This window comes from Antedon bifida, chromosome 1, assembly GCF_963402885.1.
Source record: "Antedon bifida chromosome 1, ecAntBifi1.1, whole genome shotgun sequence".
In the NCBI taxonomy this organism is placed as follows: domain Eukaryota; kingdom Metazoa; phylum Echinodermata; class Crinoidea; order Comatulida; family Antedonidae; genus Antedon; species Antedon bifida.
Window position 1 is genome coordinate 9,340,741 of NC_136226.1, and position 23,211 is coordinate 9,363,951.

At 30.7% G+C, this 23,211-nt stretch overlaps 1 protein-coding gene across 1 annotated transcript; it reads left to right on the forward strand.

The window, feature by feature from the left end:
• Positions 1–478: 478 nt before the first annotated feature.
• On the forward strand, positions 479–22,399 carry LOC144841106 (tumor necrosis factor receptor superfamily member 16-like). The gene is made up of 5 exons (XM_078697297.1): positions 479–958; positions 3,330–3,825; positions 16,927–17,122; positions 18,714–18,850; positions 20,729–22,399. Exons 1-5 carry the CDS (start codon positions 866–868, stop codon positions 21,037–21,039), a joined length of 1,233 nt encoding a protein of 410 aa, XP_078553423.1. The 5' UTR covers positions 479–865; the 3' UTR covers positions 21,040–22,399.
• Positions 22,400–23,211: the final 812 nt, after the last annotated feature.

A 23,211-nucleotide genomic window follows, 5' to 3' on the forward strand; every position in this document is an offset into this window, starting at 1 on the left:
GATATGAAATATTAGGGCTAGTGTACATTTAGATAGTATTAAAAAAAAACATTTATTTTGTACAATTTCTTTTTTCTGGTTTTCTTCCAATAGCTTTTTACTAAAAACCCAACATTAGTAATCAGGGAAGAGTGAAAGTAATATTAATGTTCGAACTATCTCCCAATGTCAATCCCGGTATACCTGGTGTGGTACGAACGATTCAGTTTTTACACATCATACTGTACAGTTCATACTCGGAATAGGTCCTACTTAATTCTCAATGGTATAAGAGTAAGACCATCGTTATTATGGAGAACACGAAGAATTTCAAATGCACTTTTATTTGACCATTTGACTGTTATGTCGGTCGGGTTTCTCAATAGTACACACGATAATGAGCGGAAGAACACATTACAATCAGAGAGAATCGAATAAAGAATGTCAGTAAGAACGTACTTAAATTAATAGGATCTTTGCTTAGACAAAGGGAGTGAATTTTATTGATAGAATAGCGACTATTGACCCAAAGTACTTGTAGCTTTAATTAATATCCTCCAAATACGGTGTATGCGGCCCCGCTAGAAATTTAATCAGATCTCAATAAGCCAATCAAAACGATCCGTATGCCGTATCAATAGACTCGGCGGTTCTTTATGACTTCACTGTAAAGTAACACCTCACTTTTTACAACCGAGACGTAAATACTAGGCCAGCATTTTACGAGCTCAAAAGCATGTACTTATGATTCGACCAGGCAGAAGGAAAGCAGTTTTCTCCCGAGGCTTATGATACATACTGCATCAAACCTATTTGGAATGTACTATTGATTTGTTGCGTAAAGTTAATATATATTTTTTACAGGACGTTTGGTTTTATATATCATATGTGTTATATATCGTCATCTACTACTACTATGCATATAAAGACGCAGGAAATCACGTGTGTATTGTTGACGTTTACTGTTATACTTTCTTCGGTAAGTTTAGTTATGTTTTTAAGCAACTTATCTTTCCTAATCATAGTAAACATTTTAACCATTATCCGCCTAATTTATTATTTTAAAATAGGCCTAATTTATGCTTTATGGCTCTATCTGAGGATCCGACATGTAGAATTGTATAATGTCTGTGTTACGTAACTAATGAAATGTTCTGATGTTCAGGACGGGATCGTACATTTAAATTTGTTCAATTGTTCCAAATTTTTTGAAAAAGTCTCAAATTCGATAGACGTTGCTTTTGACAATTAACGAAACCTCACTTTTTGCGTACGTAGCCCCATTATTGTCGACAAATATCTAAAAACAGAAACCGCTAATTTCACGAGATAGGGAAAATATAAGGAGAGAAAAAAACACGAAAATTAGACACAGTAGGTAGAGAAAATGAAGGATCTGCGAAAAAGTGTTAGAAATCGTTGTTTAAAGGTTAAAGGGTTCCGTTTAAAGATATTGATAATGAGGATTAATTCTATGTAGCCTATAAAAGGACATTTTGAAGGTTGTGAATCATAACTGAACTGGGTCATAATAATAGAACTAAAATAAATAGAAGTAGAACTAAAAAAGTACAACTTGTGTAATAGTGATTACTTTCGGGGTGTACTTTTTGTAAAGCCTATTTTCTCTAGAATTGTTTAAGCTGGTCGCGCTCTAAATTACCTGTAGCTAGCTACTGTACAATTCAAACAGCTCTTTTAAATTAAATGTTCTCGGTGTATATAATATACACACAATCAATCAATAGGTATTCAATTTTGCAGGCGATCATCCAGGCTGAATAGCTATATTCAGAGTATCCATATCTGGCCTTGTTTGCAACTCTATTGTCTGTGATACTGATCCCTTTTGCCTTTATTGTTTGCCGCTGTTTTCTTTTCTGACTTTACTTCTTTTGTTGTGTATTCTAGCATGCCAATTGTAGAGATTACAGTACAGGTAAACGGTTCGTGTAAACAATACCAACGCTAGATTTCATCTTTGTGTTCGTTTTTTTTTTATTGCTCTGCTAACTTGCCGACGATCAACAAATCGCTGTTTTAATCTAGGACCTGATCTAATACTAATAGATTTCTACTTTTAGTGATAAACCTACTGTATATTGAAATTAAATTATATTACGTATGTTTTATTAAATGAGCACTGCTAGAAGATGATCGGTAACACAGACGAATTATGAGATATCAAAACAATATTTGAAAAAGGAGAGGGTCCACTAACTCAGGAATGAACGTGAAAAAAAAGGGGTGCCAAATAAAGTGCGAAAGAATCATATTTTGATTTACCATGACTTCCCCCACTTTTTTTCGGAAGTTTTTAAATTATCATATTTTTTTTTAAATAGTGAGATTTATTTATCTCAATGATAGATAACATTTCCGACAACGTTTTGGATTAAATACATTGATATTCTTTTTAGTTTAATTTCGCTAGTATAGGCCTAGAAGATAATGTTAAGTCTAATCTTATACCAGGTTTATTGGTTTTCAATCGTAACGGCTTAGTTTCTGCTATTGGCATTTCCTCTCGATGTATTGCACACGTAAGTCCTTTGATCTTGCCGACATACTGATTAATAACCACCAGCATGCGTTGATCGTAAAAAAGCCGCTTTGATGTACCGGTTTCTTGAGCCATAATTATTTGTAATTGCGCGATGGTTAATTATCATACAAGCCCAGCATTAATTTTGATCGATTTTGCATGACAAATTTTGATTTAATTTTCGATATAAGTTCATTTTAAAATGATTTTCGATAAGTTTTGAAACATTTTATTATAATTATAAAAACGCGTTTCACGAGTTTGAGACGCTTAAAATGTGAGGATTACACAATTTGCGACGGAATGGACATACACAGGGCAGACGTTAATTAGATAGATATAAGGGCGGATCCAGTACGTTGGGAGAGAGGAGGCCAAGGGGTAATGGATGTTATCCCAAAGTCCAAAAGATATTGGGAAAGATTTTACGTTTCAAATCATCTACCGTCTGGATTCGCCTCTAATCTAAACAAAAAACTACGGTGGCACGCTGGTCACCCCTGCAATTACACTACTCATTGAGCTTTTCTATTCCATAATAAAGGGTATTGCTAAACACCGCAAACCTCCCAACTAAACATAGAAAACCCAATCGAACCAACATAAAAAATTGATAATAAATACCTGTCCCTTAGTTCATCATACTCTTCTTGTATGTAACTTTCCATCTACAATCAAATAAAATTTAAAACCAATAGCAACCTTCCCCAACAATTTTGGGCGGTGGTAGATAATAATATAAAGTTTAAACTGTGTTTTTGCATGACTAGAAGACACCAGACAACAAATATTTTTTATTTTTCAGGTTTTAGGGTCGCCAATATGTCCAGGTGATAGGTGGCTTTCGAATGGTGAATGCTGCGAGGAGTGTGCACCTGGGTTTGGGGTTGTTTCACCGTGTGGTCATGAAAATAACACAATTTGCGAAGCATGTATACCCGGCACTACATTCTCGCCATCATCAAGTCGAGGTGATGTTTGCAATATGTGCAGCAAATGCCCAACTAATGAACTAGTCAAACAACCGTGTAATATCACACACGATACAATCTGTGAATGTAAAAAAGATTTCTATAGAAATAAAGACGATTCCTCATGCAGGCAGTGTGACCTCTGTTTGAAGGGGTATGGTGCGCAAACACCATGTTCTGCAGACCACAATTCTGTATGCGTTAAATGTGGTAATTCAACATTTTCTGATGAGTATAGTAATGTTAAAGGATGTCAAGACTGCAGCATATGCCCAGTGGGTACGAGAAAGATCAGCAACTGTACCTGGCTACAAGATACAGTTTGTGAAGGTAAGTTTATTTTCCATCATTTTTTTTTTTCATTTTCTTACATTTTGAACAACATTCAATTCATTCTTTTTATAAATAAAAATGTGTCTCTTTTCATTTAGTCATACCATAGAGATATTATAGTGAACTATAATATCTCATACAGTTTTGATTAAAAGCCTTCTACTGGGATATTTGATGTCTACCATTGAATTTCCAGATCTTTTTCTGTCTGATCCGTTTTCTGTCTGATCCGTTTTCTTATAAATCCTTAATGAATTTTTCAAGCCTTGGGACGGGTTACAGTACATTCACACATGTTCCGCTTCATGGAACAGAAGAGTGCCGATCAATATTCTTTAAAATTGTCTATATTCCCAAACGGTGCCGTCTTGTGCGAATGTACCTTTATAAATCCGGTCACTATGTTTGGCCATTTTCAGCAGCCAGAGTGTAAAAAAGTACAGTGCGAGTACTTTTAATGGAAGTTGAATTGATGTGAACAACCATAACTTCAATACATTACAGTACACAATCATTAACAGACATCAAGTTAACAATATAAATTCATGTATAAAATGTCCACATTTGTGGGTGTCATCATCAACATAATAATTAATGTCGGTATTTTGTATCAAATACCGCCAGGATGTCAGCTGTTATGCTCATAAAATATTGTGATATATTTATGTTGAAAAGAAAATACAGAAATTCTTTCAACCAGAACACATAAGTGCATAGTTACCTACATTCAGATCAGACTTAGTGTACTGTAACGTGTACTGTACTACGTAACAAACTTGTTATTTCAAAATACAGTAGTAGACCTACAGTACAGTTGACACTACGAACTAATATTTAATCTTCTTTGTAACAGGTCTTCTTTTAGTAATACAATTCTTCAATACCTGCATCAGTAGGCCTGTATAAAAAAAAATACAATAACATTTAAAAATTTGTTCTTTCAAAATAAAGTTAGTAGACCTACAGTACAGTCGACACTACAAACTAATATTTAATCTTCTTTGTAACAGGTCCTCTTTTAGTAATACAATTCTTCAATACCTGCATCAGTAGGCCTGCAATGCATAGAAAAAAAGTAAAATAAAATTAGAAAATTATTCAAAAATATCTTAACATTATCTTAAATATTTATTATGTTTCAACTCCTCTAATAATTTAAAATACAATAACAAGTTATATACCACATCTGAAATTATTTTCAACAAATATCAATATTTGATAGCAAGTTGTAAAGTCAAGTGTTAAATAGATTATAAACTAAATTATTCAAACAAGGCTACGAGTGTATTCGTAGTAAAAACCAGTTTTTAGTAGGCAACTGTCGTCATTGTGTGGAGCATTAGGTCAAGAGGTCAACATTTGGTGAAGCTGGAGTTTTCGAGCTTTCTTTGCTGCTACCTAATCTAATTATTTTTAACTTGTGACAGTAATGTAACTAGACATAAAAACTTGGAACATTATTAAGTACAGCAGTTTCTAGACTTTGCTTGCATAAAAAAACCCCAAAATCATGGTCATTCTCTCTAGTTTGCTATCGCACTAAATCTGTCATGGAATATTTTTATTACAATTTGTTTCAATAACATTAAAATAACTGAAACATATTATAAGTTTATTGTTTTAAACAGGATTTAAATCATATATTTAATATGCTTTAAAAAAAAAACTAATTGCTTGTATAGTAGAACCGCCATAGAGATACTGTAAAAAAATTCATATTTTCAGGGGACATCCCTATAAGGAGACACTTTCCTCCTGTGAAATGAATAAGGGGCAATAATGTTATGTTTTAAAGGTTTACAGTAGGCTACCCAATACAGCACTTGAGGCACTTTGTTGAGTCCCAAAGGTGTCCCCCCAGGGGTTCTACTGTGGTCTGTAAACATTTCGGAAATGAAAATTTGCTTGCTTGTTAATTCAGAAACAAATGGCTGAAGAACTGAGGTTAAGAATGATGTAGCAAAATTGCATTTACATTGGGGTTTTTTTTACAGCTTAGGATGACTATTAGTTGTTTGTTGTTGTATTCTACTACAGTACTACCTGTATAGTATTACAGGTATATGGATAAATTAACTTACATAAAGGGTAGGCAAGAAAGAAAACAAACGTCTTATCACAAACATTAATCTGAAATTCATTAATCAATCTCATATGAAAAAGGAAATTCATAGTTTACAATACAATACAATACTGAATTATAATGTTATTCCATTGTACTATATTTCAGGAGGTCGATAGCTTAAAGCATACCATGGTCTAATTTTAACAAGATCATATCGAAATAGTTGTTTAACAATTGGTTGTTATTGTTTGCAGTGTGAATATATAGCACGTTACAGATTAGTGTTATAATTCTCAAGTAAATTAGTTAGTTGTTGTAGGGTTATTTAATTTAACTCCTTTGTTAAAGTTTTAGTTGCAAGGAACACACCGACAATAGAACATTGTGGCTATTGTGCATTGTGAACTTATCGGCAAGTTGCAGTGAGAATAAAAAAAGTAAATTGGATTGTACAAGAGCTTGATTAGTTCTAAAATAAGAATTAAATGTTTTTTTGTTAAAAAGTAAAATGATCAATATCTTAGAAATTAACTTGTCACACAAAAGCTGGATTGAAGATTGTACTGTGATGATTGAACAAAGTCTCATGTTAATAAAAATATAATGTTAATACAGTATAATATAAATATATAATAATATACCGGTAGTCTTTTATATATTTTTCATCAGTACTTACACTAGTTTACAGATTTTTTTTTCCATTTGTGCTGGGTTTGCGCTAGTATTAATAGTTAAAAACTTCTTTTACAATTTGTTAAGGAATTAACTGTTTAATTAATATACTTCGAGAAATAAAGAAACTGTAGATTGCGAAATACTTTAAATATTAATTAACTATTATTAATTGAATATAGATAACTGTATACAGTAGTAATACAGTACAAGACACAGTAAAGTAATAGTAATATTTGTACTATTTATTTACATATAGAAACATGTTTGCACTTTATAAACCTTCCTAAAATATCTTTGCATAAACACTTTATAAAATTTCCACAACATTAGATGTGTACTTAATCAATTTACTCAGTGAGTAGAAGCCATGGGAAGCTAGGCCTTAGATCAAGTGTGACTCATCACAAATAATTGAATATGTCAGCGAATGATTCGTTCCACGGCTTGGAACAGGGCGAGCAAATCGGCAACAGTATCGTCTGCCAATTGCACCCAAAGTCAACCGGTCTGTTGATATAATATGGCACCTGTTTAGAAAATATGGTGGTAATTTTGTAAAATTGAAATACGTGGAGGTAGATGCGTATCTATTAAAGATGTAATGGTAGTAGGGTTAGATACCTCAAAGAACTGGTGCTGAGAACTCGGTTGGATTGTTGTAAAAGCGCTGAAAAAAGCAGGCTTTGGAATTCAGAAAAATCAACTCAAAGGTTCATGGTTCATTATTACGAAAATATTTAAATTCAAATTCACAATCTTTAGATTAAACCTTGAGATATAGCTTGGGTGTAAAAGATATTTAAAGAAAGTATACAATTTGTTTTTTCTGGACACCATTGAAAATAAGTATAAAAAGTATAAATGCTGATATTCTTTTTTAAAAGTACATTTAAATACATTGTTTTTTACTATGAAATATCGAACATCTCCAATTTATCAAGTTTAGCAATCACTTGAAAATAAGTAACTTTTACTTACTGCTTTGCTGTTATTATATTATATATTATTATTATACTCACTAAATTCATTCCAAATCCAATCATTTTAATTGGGGTTATAAATCGGGGTATCATCAGCAAACAGTAATTTATATACCTAAAAAGATAATAATGAAATTAATTTTTTTTTTTGTCTGTGTACATGTTATCTGATTATTGTTTGATTAGATTATTTGTCCTATTAGTACATTCCCTGTTCATAATTCTACCAGTAATTATATCAAATAGTTGTATTAACTACTCCTCGCCGAAAGAAGTTTTGCCTATCCATCCAATTAATGAATTCATTTGCGTATGAGAATCCAGTCTATTCATGGTTCGTTGCTGTAATTTATTGAACTAATGTGACAAAATTACCAATTATCCGTAGCTGGTATGGAATTTGAACGCAAGAATTTGATACCTTACACAGATAGATGCTGCATATAAACAACCAACGCCTACTTTCTCACTTTTCAAATTTCTCATTTATTTGCATCAAATATTTTAGTTATAATCAGGAACAATCTCTCAAGAAAGTTTAGATTTCTGAGCTTTCTAAAACCCAGTGTCTGTTTTTCAACTTCAATGTCAGTTTCTTATGCAGTGCAGTCTCAATAAGGATAAGAGAAGTTTACAATCAGTGTTTGACAAATTAGTACTGTACCTATACACAAGTTATTTAAAATTACCCTTCTTGATTATACAGAACCCCTTCTTTCGGACACTCTATTCAAGGAACATTTTCTTGCATCCCTAGGTGTCCTCCTAATAGAGGTGCTACTGTATTTTTATATTAATAGTTAAAAAGTAAAATAATAGCTGACATTAAATTGCACTATTTATGTCATTTTTAGAGGATTCTTAGTTATCTCCTTTCCCCCACTTTCTTGGTATAATACTTTATTGGTTGTTGCGATTCATGTACACGGTTTAAAGGCAACTACTACTGTTTTATCTGAACTCTTAGTAGCCTCTGTTGTTTTTATGTCACATATTAATTGCCTTTCCCAGCTGTTACTTGTAATATTTTATCTAGCATTTCAAATATCTCGAGAGAGATCACTTCACCTTCCTCGATCCCCGGTGCTAAGCCAGACTACCGTGATGAGTCAGAGACGAAGCTTGATGCCGTATCGCGATGATAACACCCTTCGCTTGCACCAGTTCGGTAGTTTAAAAGTGTGATGCGTGACCTAGGCCAAACAATTCACATTACACAGTTGACTGAAGTGTACTAACTCTAACACTCACTGAACCAAACATTTTAAACCACAAATGGCCTGTTATTGGTTTTCAATTGATTTTAACAGTGCTGTACCCAAACTATTATTTAAAACCAACAATAACATTCAACAAAAGGCTGTTTTAAACCTGTATTAAATTCTTTTTAGATTTCAGTTTACTTAAATTAGTTCACTTAGAAAATTTACTGTACTCTCAAATCCATTCAATTTCTTCATAGTTATGTTTCATATACCATACATACATGTACAGTATATACAGTACATACACATAAACGAATGACATGATTTTGCTAAATTATAACTAATTTTTGTAACAAATACAGTACCTGTATATTGAAATTAATTTTATTAAAATACTTTTTTATTACTTTAATTTTTTACATATTTGTTTAAGAAATGGTATCGTATTAAAGTACATATCACCCAATAATGTCATTACAGTTGACTGATAACTTTTAGTAGAAAATAAAAATATGATGAATAACGGTTATGATCAATAATACTCATTAAAATGCATTCAAATAATATGAAATTTGCATATCGGCTTTGTTACTGACTGACAAAACAAGAAATGTTTCAGGTAGAAAAAATCCAACAAACTAATTTAGTTTTGATAATATGTTTGTAATATTATTATACACTAAAATTACACATGTTAACATTTTGTAATGTAGTGAGATATAAAACATATTAAAGAATAATAATATTTATATTAGTAAACCTACAGGCTACTGCCTCAGGGCATAATCAGTCAAAAACTACAGTTAAATATCATTCAAAATTTGACAACTTGCAATATATAGAGCAATTATTCAAAAATATGCATACACTGATAAATGACAAAGGCAATATTTTACAGTCTTATGATTAGTCTTACAATTAACAATGACAAATGAATGATAATATTGACAACATTAACAAGAGTTCATTGTTTGAGTAGAATGATGACCTTATACCATATACATTAAAACATTATTTTACAATTCAAATAAAATTAATTTATTCTATTTTTCTGAATTAATTCATTGTTAGGTCAAAGCAATAAATGTAAGGTCATGATGTAATTGAACTTGGTTCACACTACACTACAATTTCACCCAGGGTCAAAGTAATTAAATGGTCAGCCAGTGTAGGTGTTCATATCAAAACCCCAGTGGGTCGTATAAGTTGTCTACTGCTTGTGTTTGTAGTACTCATGTTGCAATTGTTACAACATAATTTTGTGTGGTATTTTTAGTTTGTTTGCGGTATCTTTGTTTGCTATACAAATAGAAAAATATAGCATAAACTGTTGTTTCTATGAAAAGTCATGCAAATGTTGTATGTGACATTTCTTACAACTTTTTTTTTTACATGCATTTCATTAACTTACTATAGAGAAGGATTTAATTACACATTTTATATTTTTTATATTGCTTTACCAGGTCTATTGTAGTACTGTACAGTACAGTAAGATTAGAATGCCAATTTTCCAAAAACTGAACAATATTCACCACATTTCAAACCTTTCAACCCACAAAAGCCAGTTTTTCTGAAAAGTGGTTTTAAATATGAATTTTACAGATTTAGGTTGGGTTACGGAATGTTTCTATCTTTTATTTTTGTATAAATGTTTTACAAAATTTTTCAGAGGGTTTTAAGGAAGTTAGAGTTTTCATCTGAGTTTTATGATATTTTCTAATGACTGTAGTTGCTTTGTAGTATTTACAGTAGCTACCAAAAAAAGCATCATAGATATAATGGTGAGTGTTCTAAAAGGAACAGCCATCAACACATTAATTTTTTCTTTGGTTCATTCTGCTCATGTTTTAAGACGTAAACAACATTTTCATGTTCTCATTAAGTCACTACTGCCGCACGTTGTCGCCACCAATGCCCGCTTTGTTTAGAAATGTTTATAATAATTTTGTGTTAAAAGGTTTCTTTGTATACAATCAAAAACATATTGCGTACAGCACAATATAATTATTACAGTAATATAGATCTTATTATAAACTTTGGATACTCAATATTGTTGAATGTTTATAGGTTTATAGTTATTATAAATTACTAGGATATGGTCAGTCTTGCTGTTAGTTTGCTAAGATTTCTTTGTGTCTGGTTGGTAATGTTGATGCTAACTGCCATTGCCAGGCAAATAAACCATTCCTTACCTGTTCAATCAAGCCCAACATATTGTACCCTATTAGAAATCAGTAAATTTTGGTAAATAAGCCTACTTTTACTAGCCTATAGCTCATGAGAATGTTTTGCCAATCCTATGTACATACACACACTAAGTAGGTAAGTGCCCCTTTTGTGGAAAAAATCTAAGTTTTTTTTCCCTGTCATCTTTCGGTCTGTCCTGCTGAGTGACAGTGCTACGGAAGTATTGTATTGATGTGACTTTGTTGTAAAGCTCTCAGACACATGTTCATTCAACCTAAATTTGAAAACAAAATCAATTTGGAATTTGGCCCAATTTTCCTGCTCAGATGAGCAATCTCGCAAATGAAAGGAATGTCCTTGGCAAAAACGCAGATTAATTGATTGCAAAGGATGAAAACAGTTTTTTGCAATTATACAACTTCTGATGCCTGAAAAACTGAATGATGTTGTAGCGAAAACATGCCCTAAAGAAACGAGTGGCGACAAGGATAAGAAAGCCAGAAGCAAGCCTAAAAAACACATGAGTGGCTACGCATAAAATATTGATAATCGTTTCAAAGTCTTCACTCATAAAAACACTTCAGGATGCTGTGGTATCTCTTCCATCGATCTCAATTTGAGTAGGTATTTCACTTGCAGATGTTCAAAGTGTTAACAATTATCATGTAAACTCGATTTTTTATTCATCTGGAAATGTGTTGATGTTATTATGTTTCAAATGATTGATCATGTTATTATCATGTTGTTAGAAACAGATTAGTACATGATCATGTTTCTCTTGATGTCTTAATAGACATAGATCTTTCAACTCAGACTAAATAGACTATGTAAAATAACACTTCCAAATTCAAATATTAAATCACAAATGCTTGATCAAAAATGGTGAAAATTGATCAGTATAATACTGTATATTACACAACTTTTATTTTACTTACTCTGGACGCACATTCATTCAAGAAGTGTGCCACTGTTTCAAAAGTGTAGCTTCCAAATAAATTATTATCATTATATATAGTAATACTAGTCCCTGTATAGAAATGTATATAGTGATATTACACATATCAATGGGAAAAGACATCAAACATTAAGATCATAAAATCTCAAGGTTGATTTTTTATAATTGATGACAAATATAACTGTAAAAGACCAACAACAACATTTTACAACCAGCTTTGACCAGGGCCAAAGCAGTAAACTTGCATTAGGTCTGGCACCAAAAATGACCACTGGCATGGGAACAGCAAAAATATCATGCTGTTTAGTCTGGACATTTATTAGCCATAATTAATTTGATAGTTAAAATTTATTCACATGGTTTTTGGACAGTTAATGACCATTTAATTTAATAAAAAGTATGCACCTTCTCATAAAAGATTTTACCAAAAGGTGATAGTGATTTCAGCCATTATTGACCATAATAGTCAAAGCAAGACTTCTAACATTTATTGACCTATAATTTCTTTCATGATTGACCATTAAGATGGAAGTGGTCAGGTTTTAGCCAATAGAAGGAAGTGCTAATGATGCTGTTTTCTGATTGGTTGGTGGTGGGAAGTGGTCAGTTATTGGTTATAAGTTGATTATAACAGTTTTAGTTGTCTCCCATGGTTGCTATAATGGTTGCTTAATAAATTATTGTTTTAATCTGAAGTAATGGTAGCTTATAATAGTAAAAGGTGGATTTTAAGAATGTAAAAAGTCGGATATTTAAATTGTTTATTCAACCAAAAACAACAGCTATAAATTGTGAAATTTAAGTTATTGAATTGTTTCCATTAAATGAACATATTTCCTGAATTTTGAGCTAATTTTCAGTAATTTTTATCCATTTGTGTTACCTTCCTTGTATAAGTCATATCCCTCAATATATTTAATCATTTACTGTACAGTAAACGAACTGAATTACCCATTGTTTCATTTTAACTACTGGAAATTAATTTAATTTGAAAACGTATTTTACCACAAAAGGGTAAGAATCAATCTCATAGAAGGTTATTGACTACTGTAGGAATGCCAAGTGGTTGAGGCCTAGGTAATATAACAATTTTATTTCTTTATTTTGCTTAATAATGACCAATGAAATCTCCTTCAATCTACCAAATTGACCTCTGCGGAACAGTTGCACTGACCTCCGTTAGAGTTTTATAACTTTGTTGTCATGATGTGGTATTTCCACCAAACTAGTAAAATTGAATCAAGTACACAAAAGTGTGTTTGGTTATCTACTTAAAAGGATCATAATTTGTCTCAGAGTCCACTCGTAAATTATAAACAGCGCTCTAGAAACATAAAGTTGACAAACAATGATGTCGGCGTGTTTATTGTGGTTTTTTATAAGCATTATGTATGACCTAACGGGTTTCCTATGCTCTAATGTAATAAAAGATATCAACAATGTGTATTGTTGGAGAGCTTTAAGTTAATTATTTTATATTTTATCATTAATAATTATATTATGTTATTGAAGGGAATATAGGTCATGATACCAGCAAGGTATCAAAAATAGCTAACAATCTTTATTCCTTTATCCTATACGGTGTATTAAAGTTTAATTAGCGTCCTACATTAGAAAATCTTTCTAATGAGCGTAAGCAAGGACAATGAAACACAACTTTCAATATTATTAAATAACTAGCGACATAAATTGCTCTTTGTACACAGTGTGTTTTTGCCAACAAACCTTCAGTGTTATAGAGGTCCATTGTTAGCTATTCCCTCCCTAACACAATGTGATAATGTATCATACTGTCATTACAAAATAAATCTTCCAACAACAGACCTATTAAAGATATAATTTGTCTCTTTAAAAAAAACAAATTATTTTTTTTCGTTTTTTTTTTCAACAAAAGTGAACAAATTTATTCAAACTGAAAAACTACATAGTCTGATTTTATCAATCTTTGTTTTTCAAGTTTTCTATTTTACATCTTTAATACTTTAATCTATCGTTATATTAATAATAGTATAAAGATTAAGATAGGCAAATAAGTTTATGGATGTATTTTCGTCTATGGATAAGTAAAGTAAATAGTATAATTGTATAGGGCAAAGTCTTGAGTACGCCAAAACAACCATTAGGCACATTTTGGTTTGTTGAACAGTATCAACATGCAAAGTAAACTTATTTTACTTTATCAAATTGCATTGTATCGATTACAACCTTAGGTAACACATTGATTTGTACATGGTAACCTATTATTAAAGGACAAGCACCTACTGTAGATTAACAAACCAGGTTAAATATAACATCAATAATTTAGCACCAATTATTAGTGGTTTTATACTTAACTCACAGGTTAAGGTGAAACTTACACAAAACGCTACACAATAAAATTGCATACAAATTTATTTTTAATTCAATCATTTCTATGCTATTAAACTGATATTCAATACTACAATAATGCTATAGTGTTTATCTCCTAGCAATATAGGCCTACTGCACATACAGTAATGTGTCTTTTGTGTTTTCCAATAAGCAATATAGTTATTATGTTAACAATTTCTGTTAAAATTTGAGTCACTAATATCAAATACTGCGATCAGAACAAAATTTAGTAAAAGCATTTATTGATGAAATAATGTTTTCTTTTCTAAATTTATTATCCAGTTTAACTCTGATTCTGTTCTATTTTTAAATGATTCTGATTATGATGGCGTCGTCGAGGGATTGCCGGTGGATCTAGGGCAAGGTTTATGTGGCATATGTATTCTTCACTATATCCCTCATGTCTCAATCGACATTGTAAATCCTTTACTAGGAGAGTTAATGTATGAGAACTGTATGAATACAAAGCTTAACACGACTCAACCAAGTTCAATGAACATTTTATTTTCACTTATAATATTTATTTAGTTTACAATGTTATAGTTTTAATATATTATTTTCTGATTTAGAAATTAATAATTAATTACTAACACCATGACATATGAAACAGTAACATGAATAAATATATGTTTGGAATGGAATAATACCAGGGTTGTAGTTTATACAATAACATAATGAAAAATAGAACCTAGCACTTTATGAATTATTTTAAAAGGTGCTCAGAGATAAAGATCAGTATTTTTGTACTTGACTGATTTAGAAACAATTGTCAAGTTTACTGTAGATTCTAAGTATTATACTGGCGATAGCAGCACATAGGTCGTTTACTCGGCTTACTTTGATGTTGTGAAACATGCCCGAGGCAAAACCTATCGTGCATGCCGGTCATAAAAAATGCATATTTTAAAAAGTACAAGCAGAAAAGATTAGATTGTAGGTTAACTATGTATGTATTAATAATAAAGAAGTTTTTCATTCTATACAACACTCTGACTAATACCTTATAATCTTTATATCTACTTTACATTTACTATATTAATTGTGTTCTTTCATATTTACACTCAATTGTCATTTTGTACTCTAGTTATTTCTTTGTCACTTCTAAGTCTTTTATTTCGAAAATTTACAGTAATGCATTTCAAATTTTAATTGAATACATTAAGTTAACTGCATTTGTTAGTTCATTTCTTTCTGTCAATTAGCCTATATATTTCAAACTAAAAAAAAAAGGCCAAGATACGTGAACCCTAGATTTAACTTATCAATCTGAAGAAATATCACACAAAAACTATTTAATAAAGTACAAAATAAAATAACCTTTATAAATCTATATATGGTCATAATATCAACATTTGACTTAAACTGGGTCAACAATTGTGAAAATTGTATCGAACTTGAATTGAAGCAGAATTTAGAACAAATTAGAAATTGAATACACATCAAATTATAATAGTATTATGGGGTCTTTCAATTTAACAATGACAACAGGGGGAGAAAGAAATCAGGTGTTACTCAATACAATTTCCCCTTCCTACTGTTTAGTACAAGATTATATAATATCTACACAAACATGTACTGTAGGAGTTAAATAATAAGAATATCTTATATTGCGCCGCCTATAAAAAATGAGATGCTCATGGCGCATTGACACAACAATGCAATGGATGAAATCATTATTTACTACTAATACTGTACATGTAGCTTAGCCTAGTTGATGTCAAAAAGCGAAAAAATAGTGGGCAGGGCAGGAAAGGGGGTTTACAGATAGTAAGTACTCTTTGATAGTATCTGAGTCTGGCTTTAGAATGGGTGCAGAAATTTAAACTGGATAAAAACAACTTCATCCAGGAAACCATGTCTATATAACTGTACATACCATAACATTATTTTAAATATTATTAGTGAATGCCCTTTTCCTTCATTATAGGAAAATTTCATCTATGGCTTCGAGGCATGATCTTAGTCAACCTGTGGTACATACAACCAAATTAAATTATCATAGTTTCAGCTTAATGTTATAGGTCATACAGTCCTAGGGATGGTTTATGTTTGTTTTTTGATCATTAAAATACAGTTATTTAATAATGTCAATACAAAATGACACAAAACAAATACAGTATCTAAAAAGAAATATAAGATTACTCTATGAAAGTAACTATTTGAGCAAGTATTCTGGAATCTTTGTGTCATCACAAAATGTTATTACAATGTTAAGAATAATAGAACGTGTCCATATGAGCGTGTGAAAAACAGGTGGGTTCTGTGTGCATTGTGTAAAATGTTCCTCTCTTGCCTATAACTCACAAATAAATGATTTTAGCAGATTTTCCATTATCTCATTAAAGATTCATTTTGCATCACATTATTATTAAACATCATTTCATTGGCAGATCCAGGATTTTGAAATAGTGGGGGACCAAAGCATTTATTAAGTGCTGAGCTTAAACAAATGTGCTATCTTTTGCAATGTATTTTTTTTCAAAATGTAGAGGGGGTGGGGGGAACCTAGGCCAGCTGGGCTTCTCCTCCCCCTGATCTGCTCATGCATTCAAGATTTTTTTAAATACTTATGGTAAGTATTTGATAATGAATTTCATGTCCACAATGGTTTATTTTTTGTACCGATAAGTAATCAGTTCCTTTTTCCTATTTTTTTTACAGTAATATCGCCAGTGACCATACCTGTTCCAGTCGATCATACAACACATTTTTATTATGTTAACCAAAAACAGAGCGCCAACATAGTACCGTTATATTGCGCAATACTTGGATGTGTGGTGCTAGGACTTGTAGCTTATGTTCTTTATAAGAAGTGGTCATTTTATAAAATTAAAGTGCAACAACAGAAACCTCACAGGTTAATAATATTTATATTATTTTATTCTATATTAATTATGTTATTTTATCTCGTTTAATTACATTTGAATATTTTTTAACCATTTTTATAAGTAATTCTTTTATTATTTTTTTGCCTTTTTACCTTAACTTTAATAACAGTATAGTAAGGTATTTCTTTATATTTTCATTTATGATTTTAATATTTATATTTAATAAAACTATTGATTGCTGATTAGCCTAGTGTAAAATTTAATAATTACATTTTCTGATCATAGATTTTAATTACATATTTTAATTCATTAAATTTAAATTAGCAATTAACTTTTGTTCATTCAATATTCATTTTTTAATTAATTATATCAAATCATTGGGGATTTAAACCAAATTTAATTAATTATATTAATTACCAATTAAATTTACCATTCAATTAAAGTATTGTTGTTATTTACCAATCCTTCAATAAAATGATTGTTCATTTGATCAAAAATGAATCATTTTTAAAATGAATGAGCATTATCCACACAATCTGGATTTGTTGCTATGGTAACTAGTGTTCTACTTTGTACAGGTAGATTAGTTGCCATGGTTATTCTTCTACAAACTCTCAATTCCTAGTGTGGATTTTTTGTAACAAATTCTGTGCTACATATATTGTAATAATATGTTTGATATTCCTTAAAATCATGTCCTTTATTATTAATTTAAAGTTTGTGGTTATAATTTATGATTAAACAGCTTAAAAATGGTTCTCCTCCATGCTGAAAAAAACCTACAGGTGTAACAGTTTTTGTGTTTCATTGTTGCTGCCGTACTCTGCTTTAATTTTAATAAAAATATCCACAAATTTATATGATGCTGTAAAACAGAATTTAATAAAAATTGCCTTAACCAAACAAAAGCAATAAAAGTCATTTTATTTATAAAGAGGGATAGGTTTTTCTTTACATTATTAGTTTTAAGTTGATTTTTCTTGTACATTATTTGCAAAGGATAGGTTCCTACAGTGTTTCTTAGGACAGTATTTGATTTATATATCTCAGCCTGTAGTTTATTACTAGTCCATTTACTGCTGCCAAGTTCAACACCATTAATATGATTATCATACTCGGCATCTTGTTGGTCTGTCTCTGCTTCTTTTTGGTCTATCGCAAATAGCTAAGAAATTGTTACATTGTGTGGCTGGTATGGAGGGCCGCTGGGCCTTAACTTAAAAGCAGTTGGATATCATTACAGAAAACATGTATAAGAGGTCAATTTAATCAATCGCTAATGCTATAAAATAATTCACTCTACTTTATCCCCACACACAAAGTTTTTTTAAAAAACAATGTTTGTAACGTAAATTTATTTATAAATGTATGTTTTTACAGGTTAGAATTAAATTTAATCTGTTTAATGCCCCAAAAATAATTTATAATACATTTTAATTATTTCAATTATTATTTCAGATGTGTACATTTTTTTATTTTTCTAAAAAACTATATTATCAGTTCTGAGGACGATCAAAGCATATTGATCGAAACGTCAAGACACTCAACAGTTCTTTTCAGAACTAATATACGTGGTGTACCGCAAACTTTATATCAACATACATTATTTTATTTTTGCAGATTAAATAATGGTGAAGGTTTAACAAAAGAACAACTTAGTCTGCATTCTTCTAAGCTATCTGCTCCATATTCTAGTAGTCTACAAAGTCAGAAGTTAATGGATAGTATGCCAAGTATCCATGCTCCACTCATGGCAAGTAAGTATACACTAAACCATCATTATCACCACTCCTATTCCTTTCTTTACTTCCACAACACTTACCCCACCACCTCAACCCCAAACCCTACCTCTACTACTAGTACCACTGCATCTGTTGAATGTACTAATTGTTACAATTATTTGTTGTATAGTTACAGTACTATTAAGTACTGCAAATCTACGTACCACTGTACCATTGTTGACAATACTATTAATGTTAAAATTATTTGTTGTATAGTATTAGTTACTGCAAAAATCATGATTACAAAGTAGGCATTAGAAAATAAATATAAAAAATATGCAAGTTATACAGTATTATATAATAATTATTAATTAATATTTAAAATTTAACTACTTGTATAGCTAAAATAAAACAAATTTAAATATTTGTATTAGTAAAGTTGAGAAAATGTATTTATTAAATGGGATAAGCCTTTCTACTGTAAATTGGTGTTCGACTTAAATATTCTGTTAAATTACACTAGTACTATTTATTAGGTCAATTTGGGTTACCTGTAATATAAAGCTTCATTTGTACTCAAAACTATTGTATGCCTTTGGTCAATTGTTAATAAATAGCACTGATATTTTGGTTAACAACAAAGTTATTCTAACAGTTTCTGACTTGCAAATCAGCGAGTTGATCTGAAATAATTTCAGATGCTTTTAGTCACATATGACCGACAAGGACATTCAGTTGAACTAAACGATTATTTTGCTTACGATGTAATTACTAATTGGTTTGTTTGTGCTATTTTTATGCTTGCTTTCATGACAGTGTATCCATAGATATACTTTCTCATTCTTCATGATCTAAACAATTTAATGGCTTGATTATTTATTGTTACTTTGTCCTAATTAAAGTTTGAGGGCTTTAGGCACAACCTTGTTGCATCAGTAATAATAAGCTATTGCAAATTTTATACTGTAATTCATTTTAATTTTGTTTTTCTTATTATTATACAACGGTTGCCACATCAACTAATTATGTTTGTCCTTCCAGTCGTAATATCCTTGTTGTTGGGATTTATATTATTATTCATATTAATTGCATGCAATATCAAAAGATGAATACAGGTTATAGGCAATTTGGCACCTCTTTTTACTTACAAAATATTTACATACCGGTATTAAAATTATCCATTATGTCTTATGCCGATAAAATATAAATGAAATATGTTTTAATACTGTTTTATGATGGTTTCTATAGCAACATTTCAGTCTAGAGTACATTGGCTTCATAAAAACGTAGATATTAAAATCTAAATTTGCTCGTGAAGTAAACATGTTATTGTAAAACCATGTAGTCTTAGTGTGATATTTGTCGGCATATAAATTGCTTTTTAAATCATGCTTTGTATTAGTAATTACCATAGTCATTAACAGTAATCGTAAGAAATAAAGATGTTATTATTGCATTCAATATAAATTAAAAGCGTGCATATGGTTGTCTTTTTCAATAACAATCATTTATCTCACATTGGAAATGAAATAAGATCAACAATTTTAATTATATGTCTGCTTACAATGTATAGATGGGGGGTTACAGTAATGTGTATATAATTTTAGCCAATGTTCAATTGACCCAAACCAATTAAACCTGTCAAGTACCATCGTTATCTTAAGTACACACAAACAGTGTGAGAAAACTAACCTACAACAAGCTGAAGAATTTTGTTCTTAAAATGTACTTTTACTTCTCATATTTTAAATAATGATTATTAATAATTATTATTTTATTTAATTCGTTACAACCAATTGAATTATATTTGTTTATTAAATTAGAACAGTAATACTGATGTGGAATTTAGAAAACACATGACATATCTAGCTGAATTAAAAGTACTAATTTGTTTTTTTAAATTTTTTCCCCCAGTGCCCGTAGGGATGTTATACGTTGACCTGCCTAGCGAAAAGAAAAAAGAAGTAGAGAAATTGCTAGGAACGACGCGACTTGATCGTCGTGATTGGCGTGGACTTGCTTTTGAGCTTGGTTTTACCGAAGAAGATACCGTCAGTTTGATTAAAAACTCTAATAAACATTTACCTGCTGAAAAAATGCTTATGATTTGGAGTCGACGTGAGGATGCAACTTTAGGACTATTGGTGGCAGCATTACATCGAATTGGACGAACTGATGTATTAAATGTAATTCCAGTGTATGTTAGCTTATCACAAATCACATAATGTTAATATAAATATTCTTAAGTTAACTGTATTGTATATAAACTTTGTACAGTGTAAGATATGTAGATATCAGTTGGTTTTTACTTTTATATATATTTTATTTAAGAGAGAAAGGAAAGCAGAGAATCATTACATTTATTTTCAAAACTATAAACATTACAGTGTTACACCCAAAGAATAGAATAATAAAAACTACACTAAATTTACTTAATTTGGCTATATGACCAAAAACCATGTATTCTGACTACTTCCCCCATCTAACAACATATTACAGTATACAATATGTAATATTATTACAATATTTAAAAGGTGCTGATATGTTTATTTGCTGTACAGTGTAAAATGCTGCTGTACTGTACTTGTGTAAAGTCATTCCAGTTAAACATTGGCCTACACAGTACACTGCAGTAGAGCACTTAAATTTCCCTTAAAAAAATCAGTAAATAGGTCAAGCTATATGTACTGTATGTTTGTATATTTGAAACTTGCAAAATGCCAGATACATTGAATGGTAAAGTCAATAATACAGCATTTTAATTGTCCTTTTTTCCTTATGCCTTTATTCTTTTGAAGTCAATCAAATGTATACACTATACTCTAGAGGGAGCTCCTTGTAAACTGTGTACTCACGAATGGCCACTCTAATCTGGCCTACACAGTATACAGTATTTATAAAGCAAACTCTATAGTTACTGTTAGTGTACTATAAGCACAATGCGAATTTTCATTGAAATGTTTAGGTTTAAAATATACACAAGTTTCTATCTGCATTATTATTTTAATGTACTTGTTTTATAGAAAAGTTGTTTTTTAAATTCAACTTTAAAGATGTTTACTCACACCAGATAACTAGTATTAGTTAGTCAATAAATATAGATTTTCAAACTATTATTTCAACCTTAATTTTTTCAAACAGAAATTTAATTTGTTTATTATTTGTAACTACTTTTCATCTGCATCTGTAAAGCTATGGTGCTCTGTAATGTATTTTATTATTTTATAAAGAAAAACAATTTAACTTTATTTCTAAAATGCCCACAATAGTTTTGAAGGGCTTTTCAATAGATAAATTATATATTTTATTTGTAGATATATTTTACAATTTCAATGTATAATATGAGGTGGGTGGAGATGGCAAGTAAGAATAAACTATCAAGTTTCTTCTACAAATATAGTATGTTTATAATAATAACAAAGTAATGTAAATTGCATTAATTAGTATGTAAACAATTGTACAGTAATCTATTAAACTAATTGATCACATGGTTATAAAGATCTACAATCAGTAAATGATATTAATAGTATTAGTAGATTAAATGGTTCAGGACAGATAGATTTGTTCTACTGCAGTAAAAAAGAAGATGGGCCACAATGTGGATTACTGCAGTAAGATGACATCCAAGATCCCACATTTAGTAAACAATGCTGTTGTGATAAGTTATTTATATTACTGTATACATTGGTTGAAACTTTTCATATTCTTGCCAGTAATTGTATAAAATCATCCACTTATTTTATTTGGTTACAATAAACAAATTGATAACTATTTGAATTATTTCATGTGTACAGTATGTTTTTCATTTAGTCTTTAATAAGCCAGGAGAAGCACACCTATTTCTTTGACTGGTTAGTGTTGTTGTGCAGCATTTGCGGCAGTAGGGTCCAGGGATCAAATTGTTTCCCCAGATGATTTGTTTTTTTACTCACCATCGGCATCATCCAGTCTATACCATCATCTATACCAATCGCAGTTATATTATATCGCAATAGTGTGTTGGATCTCTAATACTAGGCAGTTGTCTAGCTCTCTAACTAGTAACTAACCCTATATGTAGTAGTACTGTTGTTATGTGTGTAGGTAGGCTCAGTCAGCCATAAGTAAGGCTACTTCTCTAGTTAGGAGCTAGGCCTATGCCTCTAGTAGGCTCTAGATAGTAGTAGGCCTACCACCTAGCTAGGCCTAGGCTAGTCCTAGGGCCAGGCCTAGTAGGCCTAGAGTAAAAAAAACCGGCGAATCTAGGGATGACATAAGACTATATACATATGTGTATACACCAACAATCAAACTCACCTTTACCTCTTAATAAACGTTTCAATAAGTTGTCAAATTTTCTTTTTTACTCGTCTCTTCCTGCTGTTGAAAAAAACATGATTTCATGGAGTTTTTATAGG

What these genes read in the sequence shown, in the direction of transcription:
- LOC144841106 (XM_078697297.1), top strand. Translation starts at nt 866, where the DNA reads ATGTGTTATATATCGTCATCTACTACTACTATGCATATAAAGACGCAG. An exon ending in ACAAGATACAGTTTGTGAAG is followed by an intron (nt 3,826 to 16,926) that starts GTAAGTTTATTT and finishes TTTTTTTTACAG; the next exon opens with TAATATCGCCAGTGACCATA. An exon ending in CAACAACAGAAACCTCACAG is followed by an intron (nt 17,123 to 18,713) that starts GTTAATAATATT and finishes TTATTTTTGCAG; the next exon opens with ATTAAATAATGGTGAAGGTT.